The 11,010-nt window shown below is 45.6% G+C and overlaps 1 protein-coding gene across 13 annotated transcripts in view; it reads left to right on the forward strand.

The window, feature by feature from the left end:
* Ptprt (protein tyrosine phosphatase, receptor type T) overlaps positions 1–11,010 on the forward strand; it is a 1,084,941-nt gene that overhangs the window by 794,712 nt on the left and 279,219 nt on the right. For all 13 annotated transcript variants that reach the window (XM_026787014.1, XM_026787020.1, XM_026787015.1 and 10 more), the window contains exon 10: positions 10,677–10,878. In XM_026787014.1, the coding sequence (XP_026642815.1) occupies positions 10,677–10,878 (202 nt within the window). The remainder of the gene's footprint in view (positions 1–10,676; positions 10,879–11,010) is intronic.

The following is an 11,010-nucleotide window of genomic DNA, read 5'->3' on the forward strand; positions in this document are numbered from 1 at the left end:
TCCTTTCTATGGCTGGGATTAAAGGCATATACCACCCAGTTTCTATGACAACTACTGTGGCTACTGGAATTAAAGGTGTGTGTTACCACTGCCTGGTCTGTAAGGCTGACCAGTGGGGCTGTTTTAACTCTCTGATCTTCAGGCAAGCTTTATTTATCAAAATATAAATGAAATGCCACTATAGAAAGGGATGTGTGTGTGTGTGGCAGGGGATTAGGAAGAAAGGAAGGAGATAAAACTTGTGGGCCTGGTGTAAAATAACAAATTAATTAATTAGAAAAAAAGCGATATAGAGAGAAAGCCAGGAGGCGGCAGAGCGCACCTTTAATCTCTGTACTTGGGAGGCAGAGGCACGTGGATCTCTGTGAGTTTGAGACCAGCCTGGTCTACAAAATGAGTTCCAGAATAGCCAGAGTAGTTACATAGAGAAACCCTATCTTGAGCAGAGAGAGAGAGAGAGAGAGAGAGAGAGAGAGAGAGAGAGAGAGAGAGGGAGAGAGCGCCTCTAACATAAGAGCAGAAAGCTCACAAGAATGTTAGATAAATGATCATGTTGTCCAAGGAAGGAGAAAAACAAAAGCTCCCGCTTCTTCTACGGAGGAGGAGAGCTATTCCTCCAAATAAACTCTTACAAAACCTTCCTGTGATAAATGATAAGCAATAAAACCCCTCACAAATGCCACACTGCTGCATGGAATTGATGCCTGGATCTGAGATGGGCCACCCTTCCATTCCTTTCTTAATGCCTAATGTCATAGGGGAGAGAAATCAATTCTGTTTTAATTTCATGAGAAAAATGCTGAATGAAAGAAAAATGCAATAGGGCAAAACTTCCCAGTGCAGTCCTCCACTGGCCCTCCCCAAACCTGTGCTTGTGAGATCAATGGATTTCTCCTCAGGAGGGTCTCACAGACCTGCCCACTGCCTTCCCCTCGGACAAGGAGGCAGGAAGCTTATGCTGGTGAGAGAAACTCCTTAGAGAGCTAAGGAAATTGAACTGAACTTTGATGTCTTAACTTGTTTGGCTGTATAAAGTCATTTCCACTCAACTCCCCTTAATTTTGGCTTCTGGGTACCCTCCTTCCTAACCAGGAGCACTGCTTAATCTTATTATGAACCCCCCCATAACTTCTCAGATGAAGGCACCTCAGGTTGCTGGTGCAGTTTCTAGTTTTCTGGGCCTTGAGAACCAGATGGGCCAGTCTTCATGATCAGCACAGAGCACAGAGTCGGGCCTGTAAATTCTGGGTTCATTCTAGGTTCCAAGCCCAACTTTACCTCTTGTCAACTGGGAGAGCATACACTTAAGAAATAATTACTACCTTTCCCTCCGCCTTAGTTGCTTCTCTGTGGAGTGGTAACCAGAGTGGTAGGAGTGGCTAGTCGAATTTGGTGTTTCCACAAGTAGTGACTGGCAAGTGCTTATCAGGGGCCTGATAAAGAGCGGGTAGAAGGAAATGGTCCTGTGCATTAATGTTGCTGTGATGGGTGGGGCTGATGACTTAGTGGTAGTTTGATCTTACAGCAATGCAAACTGTGTCCTGGCTCAGCCATTCCCACTTGAAATTTCAGTCGAGTACCTACCTGGTCACCTATGTGACACAGTGTTTCATTATAAAGTAAGCTTCTCACTTCCCAATTCTGTTCGAATGTAGGCTAAGTGTTCTGAGAACATCATATAGGATAGGCTAGCTAGGTGTGGTGGCTCCCTCCTGGAATGCCTTGGGAGGTTGAGGCATGGGGATCACACCATTGAGGCCAGCCTAGCTACATGGTGAGTTATAGACAGTCTGGGAGTACTTGACTAAAAAAAAAAATAGTAAGACTAAGGCTATGATGTTTGGTAGGTGAGTTCCATCAAATGCACTTTTCAACTTGATTGTATTGAATATAACTCTATCATAAGTTGAGACACTTTAGCAATTAGGAGGTGAGGATTTAGCCTTTGCCTATGGCTCAGGGATTCCATGATTCTACAAGGATGAACCCACTTTCTTATTCACGTCCTAAATCCCAGCAGGATAGGGGAGACAAACCAGTGCAATGAACACACATTCTTCTTATCTTTTTAATTAAATAATATAATTTATAGGTGCTAAAAGGGTAGAGACAATTACGACACAAAGTACACAGAAGTGGAGGATAGGAAAGCAGCCCACTGTCTAGTCTCATTACTGTAACAGGTAATACTTCCATCCTACTTTTGACCTTTATGAACCTACTTTAAGAGTGGTTGTTGGGGCTGGAGAATTGGCTAGGGGTTAAGAGCACCAAATACTCTTGCGTAGGACCTAGGTTTGAGTTTCAGCATCCACATAGAAGCTTACGACAAAAATGGTTTCTTATCTTTAAAAGAAAGTATCTAATTATTACTGAGTACCAACAGTGTGCCAAGTATGGATCTCCCCCAGAGAAGTTTGGTTTAGTGGTAAAATACCTCCTAGAGGTTTATTTGGTTAAACACTTTTTCCCAAGCTGGTGGCACTGTTTGGGGGAGCTATGGAACCCTTAGGATGCAGTTTCCAACTGCTAGAGGTAGGCCACTGTGGGGTGAGCCTTGAGGGTTATAGTACAGCCCAGATTCAGTTCTAGAGTCTCTCAGCTTCTGGGTCTGTGGAGTGGTCCCACAGGCCCCCACTGCCACCAATCAAACTGGGTTAGCCATCATGCCTTCATCACCATGAGGAGCTGTGGCTCCCGAATCATGAGCCAAAGTAAAGCTCTCTCCTTCTGAGTTTTTCCTGATAGGTGTTTGATTACAGCAGTGTAAAGGTCACTAACACTTTAGACAAGTCCCTCTGGTGGCAGGATGGCCACAGGTTCCCCACAGCTGACCCTCTCACCCCCAAATCTGGTCACACAGGCTGGGAGAAGGTCTGTAGTCAGACTGGGTGATGGCATGGAGGACCCTGGGCATATCATTACTCCACTTCAAAGCCCAGCAGTTCTCTACCAGGCTTTGCTAACTCTATGTTCTTAGCCCTCATTTAGTCGGTGCTTATGGACTACTGCTCTGTGCTGGGATGGGTGCTTGGCAGTCACCGAGAGTGAAAGAACAGGCACCTGCCCTCAATGGGGGGTGCCCCAAGGCTGTCCCTGCCAACAAGGCTGTTGGTGTGACTGCAAAGACTCCAAGGAGCCAGGCTGCTCAAAGCCAACTGGAGAGGAATTCACCCCGCACCTCGGCAGTTTAACCAGATTCAACTTAGCGCAGCTGAAATTGACTGAGTGAGAAGTTGAAAGGCGAGCCGCTTACATCCCAAAACCTGAGTGGTATTGCTTCGCTGGCTCAAAGCCACTGGGAGTCGAGCTAGACAGACTCATTAAGCAAGAAGGTTTCTGTGAAAATGACAGAATCATAGCACCCCAGATACCCCAGCGTGAGATTAAAAGCTGAAAGGGCGTTAAGCTTCATATTATTAACTGGCATTATGACAGTTTAGGAGAAAGGAGCTTTGCGGCCTTCGGAGTTGACGGTGGCCCTGCTACGGGATTATCTGTGTGACACCACAAGAACTCTCTTCCTGTGTGTGGCAGAGAATGGAAAGTGGGGAGCAGGAAGTGGGTCAGGTTGGAGCTTAGGACTGGAGGAGCAGTTGTTGGTAGAGGGAACAGCTGCAGCCAGGAACTCCTGCACCTGAACCTGCCTGGAGCTGAGGAGTGAAAGTGATTTGGGGGCGGAGGGGGGGCACTGCATGTACATCCATGTTAGTTCCTGCTTCCTTCCTGGCTAATCAGCCTTGTGACTTTGGCTGTCGGGTGGTAAATACCAACCACCCGTGGCCAACTCCAGGAAAGTCTCACTAGATAGCCAGGCTGGTCTCCTAGTCTCTCCCTGCTGCTGCCTCCTAAGTGATGTAATGGATTAGTGGCATGCGCCATCCGACCTAGTTACAGCATTTTATTTTGAAATAATTTTATAGACTTACAGAGAAATTTTACAAAAAAATGATACAAATGTACATGCACGCGCACACACACACACACACACACACACACCACCTGAGAGAGAGAGTTTTCTACCCAAGTGTTCCACAAATCAACATGACACTTCTCCTCTGTATTCCATGGAGCAGAGTTCAGACTTTTGGAACCATTTTCTTCTACCCCCTCCCCCATAGCAGGTTCCCCCACGCTATCCTCCCCCACGTGTTACTGAATTGACAAGTCTCCTTGTTCTCCACAATAGTAACTTTTTCCTCTAACGCATTCCTCTATCCCTTGTCTCTCCCCTCTCTTCTCTCCTTTCCTTATCTTTCCTTTTCCTCCTTGGTCAGACCAATCACTCTAGTCCCGACTTTCCCAGGCACTTGCCTGTGTTTGTTAGAAACTCCATCTGGCTCACCTGCCTTTCTTCTGCCCTCAGATTCTAGCACAGAGCCCAACAGGAAGTGAGTTCCCGGTACCTGACAGCTTCCATAGAAACCTGACTGGTCTCTGGCTGTGCACAGAAGCACCAGTCCCCAGGCACCTTCCCTGGCTCTGCAGACGTCCATACTGGAGAACTAAGTAGTGAGAGCACCAGTCATTATGGCTTTTCTGTTGTTCTAATTGTCCTCAGTTGTCTGGGAAAAGGGGCACCATGGATGGACAGGAGGAAGTCACTGGCAGGTGCGCTGCAGGCAGCTGTGTGCTCCACTGCTCTTCCAGAGGATGCATTCCTATTTCTATTTAAATTGTCTGGAAACCAAAGGACCAACACCATCCTTTCTAACAAGAGGGGTTGCCTTGATCTGGCCCCTTCTGCAGGGTGTGTCCCTGAGGCCCCCTGGGTGGCCAAGTCTGTGTGTAGGGACATAGTCACAGTGGGTCTGAAGAAAAAAATGACCTGTCGTTCTGGTCTTATCCACCTACCCTGTGATCTTGCTAAAACTGGTCTATAAAGACTTCCAGAGTGTGAGCAGGAAGCCCTGCAGGAGGGCAGAGCCTGCTGGGAAGGATAATTTAGGGGACCAACCCTCCCAGAGAGTTCAAAATGGAGATAGAATTGTCTCTGTGAAAGAGAAGGGTGCTGAGCCCTGGAGGTGGCTTCTGGAGCCTTGAGCCAGTGGGATCTAGGTAGACACTCAGTTCATAAGGTCACTCTACCAGACAGGCTATTATATTTAATCCATCTTAGTTTGTTTTTACCCTAATTTGTTGTAGGCTTAAAACACCGCCTTGCTTCTGACAGTGACTCATAAGCAAATTTGATGTTTTCCACTTGACCATATATAAATATGTAACCAGGGTTTAACTAGCTTACTACTTCTTACCCTGTTCTCTCAGTTCAGGGTGATCTCTTTAGTAATTGTTCTTGACTTTGTGTTTCCTGCTACACAGTGACCCCCATATTCACACATGTCACTGGAGAGATGGGATTGTAGGGAGGCAGCCACAGTGAGGGACAGCCATGGTCTGTCCCTGCCGTGGTTACTGCCTTACCCCACTCACAGGCTGCCTTACCTCTCCCATACTTCACCATGTCCTCTCTTGGCCCCAGTTTCCTCAGTGGAGGAAAAAATGAGCAACCATGAAGAATCTATACTATTTCAGTTTAGGATTAAATTATTTTTATGTGAACACACTCTCTTTCCTAAGTACTTGGAGTAAAATGTGTACTTCAAAAGATTTTACCATGCTGTGCTTTCCAGACCTGTGCTTCAGACCCTGTTCAGGCGACTCTTCCCTACGTTATCTTAGCTCCTTTCTTAGCCCTCTGTGTCTCATTTCCCTTAGAACCAAGATTTTCCCAGCCCTGCCCTGAGAACAAGGCTGACTGATTAGCCTCACCCCTGAATTGGCAGCATCTGGAGCCAAGATCTTTCCTGGTAGTGCCCTTGAGGGACTGCTCTATTTCTTGTCCCCTACACTCAGCTCTGGTAGAAGAACAGTCTGTTCTTCCCAGGATGTCCCTGTGTCCACCGAAGCTACAGAAACTCAAATTAGAATCCATGTTTTACCCTTGAAGGACCAGAGGCTCAGAGGAGGATAAGCAAACCGCCCCAGTTGCACAACTAATGAGACCATTTGTTTTCACAAGCAAGTTGAGGAAATGTTGAAGAAAAACAAGAGAAAGTTCTTACCCTAGCTGGGAGAGGGCTGAGTCAGCATCACCTTGAAATCAAGAGGACCCGTGTATGATCCCTAGACCCCATACAAAAAAGCCTAGGCTTGATGGTATGTGCTTGTATTCTCAGCAGGGATAGGCAGCCAGCCTAACCTAAGGAGAGGTTTCCAGGTCAATGAGAAAGCTGTCCCACTAGTAAGGGGGATGGTGTCCTTGAGGATAGGCACTCAAGAGCATCCCTTAATTGCCACACGCTTGTACACACGCATGTTCTTGGGTCCACACACATGTGCACCCGCCTAGATACATGAACACACATGATGAACAGGAACAACACACAAATGAGCTTTAAGTGTAGCACAGGGGTCAGGTACCCCTTTCTATAAAAGGTCAGAGAACAAACATATTTGGGGGTATATGGACCATGCAGTCTGTCTCAATGCCTTAATTCTGCCGCGCTAGTGTGGAAGCAGCCATTGGAAACACAGATGAGCACTATGCCTGTGCGCTAATGAGATTTTATTCCCATAAGAAGCAGGTGATTCCTGGACTTGACTCATGATCTATGTTCTATCAACTGCTTGACTGCTAACAACAACAACAACAACAAAAAACAAAAACAGGAGGATTAGGGAGACGCATTGATGTGTGATTAATATAAGGTTAGCGAATCAAAGGAAAGATGACTTGTTTATATGTCTTTGAAAATATAAGGCAGGGGTAACTGGGAGCCACAGAAGGTGTTCATGTGAAGTATTGCCTTCAGTGAGGTCTAAAGATGAGGAGCCATGCCTTAAGAAAGAAGCGTAGGGAAGGAAGAAGTGTCCCCAAATGATCCACTAGCTTGTTCAAATGTCCTGTGGTTACAGGGATTATGAATCCTTTTAGGTAGTGAAATCAGGTTGTTAGGCTAAGGCGGGGTCACAGAAGTCAGCCCAGATCCTAAGCTGGCCAACTCCAAGAGACACGGAGGCGGTCTCACCCCTCAGAACCAAGGAAACCCTCACTTCTTGTGACAAGATATATGAGATTTCTAGCCATTGATTCTACTGTTCCCAGACAGAAAAGAACAGCATCCAGCATTTGGGTGTAGCCAAATCCAGTCTCCAGACCTCTGGACTCAGGTGTAGCTGGGCTCCGTTTCTTACTAGCCTTTCAGTTCATGCTTGTCAGCTAATAAATGTTCTCTTTGCGCCACCTCCAGAGAGTCACGTCACCTCTTCATTGGCGGCCATGACTCCAGCACATTTCTCCAGCACCTTTCTGCCTCCCTCCCCGGCCCAATCCCCCGCTAACTTTGTAAAACTTGCAAGTTAAATTTTTCAAAGACTGTTTCTGACAAAGCAGTGGGAATTAGATTTGGTGAAGCCCTTCATAAAAAATTGAAGGCATGCTATATTAACATACATTGATTTATTCATAGTGTTTCATTACAAGTAAGTGAGGATCCTGTAATACCAGGAAAGGTTAGGAGAGCAGGGGAGCGTGGTATATTATATTGACAGCTCCGTCGAAATTGAGTCACTTTTGGATTGAATTTGGAGTTCAGGAAAAGAGCCGGCTAGTAAATAAGGCATGAGCTTTCACTCCGAGTGTCTGTATATCAGAGGCATTGCCGCCAGCCCAAGGCAGGGTCACTAGGACCGATTTTTAGGAAAATACAAAGGCATCTCCTTTCCACTGGTGCACCAGAGTCCCTGGCCTCAGGCACGCCTCTGAGTATCTCCCTCTTCTGTTGCTAGGAAACAAGAGTCCAGTTGTACACTTTTCTTCACTTGCCCTCTGCTCTGGACTCACCCTGGGCTTCTCTCTGTGTGAGCCTTTCCCCACTGCAGGCCCTTTCCCAGCCTATTGTCTCTGCCTGGACCGTGCAGAGCTTTTCTCTCAGCTGTGACTCCATTCCACCTTCAGGTTCAGATCTTTTCTCTCCTAAGTAAGGACTGAGCATTGCATCTTGGTTTAGTATTGCTCAGATGCGGGCTCTAAGCCGATGATTTGATGCTCAGCAAGTGATTGGGAACTGTAAGAAGCACCAGTTTTAAACAACAAGAAAAGACAGGGACAGGAAACAGAAAGCAAGACACACACACACATATATATATACATAATATTTTATATACAATATTATTCTATATACCATATGTAGATATGTATCACATAAATTATAATAAAATATTGTAAATAATAAAATACATATTTGCAATGTATATTGTAAATAATATGTATATATTTACAATGTATTGTAAACAAAACATATATACAATATATATTGTAAATAAAACTTTATTTGAATTAATTATTTTGTGTGTGCTTGTATGCACATGCATGCATGTGTGCCATGGCATACATGTGAAGATCAGAACATAGAGTAAGTACAGCTAAATCCCCAGATTTATCGTTGAGTCTAGGGAATTAATGCAGTCACCGAGAGGGCCCCAACGAGAAAAGCATGCAGAGTTGGGGCCCTATAAGCTTCTGAGCTTGGGATGGAAAGATGGTCCCATCAGAGCATCCTAAAGCTGCTAGCCACCTGTGGATAGATGTGCATGTGTAGACTCTGCTTCTGAAAACCCAGGCTATCAACACTTGGAGTTTCTCTCCCTGGGCTCACCCTGAGCCTAGTCAAGACTAGCCTCTCTCATTAAACACATGGCACCATTGCTCCGTCACAACTGCCTCATACAAGAAATCACTCTATCTCCAACATGGTTGCTTCCTATGCCAGGGATAAGAAACTGTTCTCTTTCTTAGTAAAGAATACATGCCTCCTCTTTGTCCTGGTTTGACTGTTCTAGAAGCATGGAAAAGTTTTTTTTAATTTAAGCGTGTGTGTGTTTGTGTGTGTGTACAGGTGCTATGCTGCACATGTGAAGGTCAGGAGACAACTTTGGAGAGTTGGTTCTGTTTTCTGACCTAGTTGAGGAAGGGGCTCTTGTTTTGCTGCTGCACGACATACTCCTGGCTAACTGGCTGGTGAGCCTCCTGCCTCTGCTTCCCAGGTTGCCATGAGAACACCGGAATATAGATGCCCATCACCACATCCACTCTTCATTTGGGCTGCAGGCATCAGACTTGGTTTGGGCAACCAGCACTGTTGCCTGCTGAGTCATCTAGCTAGCCCTTAGCAAAGTATTTCTTAATGCAACTGGGCCACCTGTGTAATCTTGGGTTCAGAACACTTATTTGAGCCTGGTAGATTCACCAGTGGGTTCACCACTAGAAACTCTGCCTTCCCCTCACCTGGTCTGTTAACTGACAGTATTTCAGCAGTAAGTGGTAAGGCCCAATGTGCTCCTCCCTAGTCCATAGCTAACTGTTGGCTGGGTCATTCTTTTGTAGGCCCAGTGCCAGTATTGACAACAGATATGAATTCATGATTTCCATGGCAGTGTCATGCTTAAAAGAATGTATTCTGCAGCCTTTCTTTTTTATCTTTGAGCTCTTGCATTCCTCTGTAATGATCTCTGTGATAACCTTCTTAGGATGTGGTGTGAATACCTTGTTTAGGGCTAAGCCTTCAACCACCATTTATTCTCAGCACCCTGTCCAGCCACAAATTCTGTGTTTGGTTATATTCACTGCATAGATAGACTTCTCTAATTTGGGCAAAAAGTATCCTTTGTGAGTATAAACATAGATGTATAAAAGGCAGCTTAATGTTATGCTTGTTTAACTAAGCTACAGTGTAGTAGGCTTCCCCACTGGTGCCTAAGACCTCCTAAGTCACAATTACTTGACTGGGTGTGAAGTACCAGGGATGGATTACTTCTCGTGGAGTGGGCCTAAAATTCAAGCAGAGAGTTGTTGGTTACTCGTATATCATCCATACCATTATTGTACAAGTGAGCATATCTTACCCGACATGTTGGCAATGTAGTTCATAGAGTTCACAGCTGGGTAAAACCACTAGTGCCTTTCTTTACTCCCTGCAGCACCCCGTGTAGCACTGTTTGACATGACCATGAACAGTAGACAACAGGGAGGAGGCTTCCAGCTCAATAGTTGTTTGCTTTGTATGTATGTATTTGCATTCAAGTGTGGTACCTTCAGGAACAGAGCTTCCCAAATCAACATCCCACACCTGAAGCTGAAAAGTTTGTTTAGTGGCCCATTGCTTCTAGGATTGACATTATCTATCCATGGGAGGCATCTGTCAAATAATTCTTTTATGTCTTTTAAATTGGATTGCATGGTAACAAAGAAAGCAAGTTTCTAGGTGGCTTTTCATATCCCCTTCATTTTGGCTAACCCTCTCTATTCTCCCATATCCCCATCTTCTATCCCTCACGCTGATTAAACCTTCCCACCTCCAGTATCCTCCCTACCCACCCACATTCTACCTATGTGCTACTGTCTCCCTTTCCTTTGGGTATTCTCCCACAACTGCCCCCTTTCTAAACTCTGGAAGCTGGGGGGACATAGAAAATGTAATGGCACACTCTGGTTGTGTTAGACATGACTGTTCCATGGGTTTGTCAGTAGAAACCCTAGGGTTGTACTGTACCAAGCATCTCTGTAACATGGGGCCTAACTTGCCTCTCTTCTCCTCCCTGCCGCTGCTGTCCCTCTCCAGTGCCTTGGTTACCGAGTACAGCATTTAAATGCTTGCTTTTCACTTTTCACACAGATTAACTACAAGGCTGTTGGCTCACTGGATCCAAACGCCGACCTGTCCAGCCAGAGGGGAAAAGTGTTCAAACTCCGGAATGAAACCCACCACCTCTTTGTGGGTCTGTACCCAGGAACCACCTACTCCTTCACCATCAAGGCCAGCACAGCCAAGGGCTTTGGACCTCCTGTCACCACTCGGATTGCCACCAAGATCTCAGGTATCTCTTTTAGAAAGAGAAATGGGGTGGGTTATACGCCTGTCTCCTGCAGCCTTTATAATTTCCTGGAGTAAAAAGAGACAGAATAGACCATCACATGTGGCAATTGAACAATTTAGACAATGATGTCCC

This window comes from Microtus ochrogaster, linkage group LG8, assembly GCF_000317375.1.
Source record: "Microtus ochrogaster isolate Prairie Vole_2 linkage group LG8, MicOch1.0, whole genome shotgun sequence".
In the NCBI taxonomy this organism is placed as follows: Eukaryota; Metazoa; Chordata; class Mammalia; order Rodentia; family Cricetidae; genus Microtus; species Microtus ochrogaster.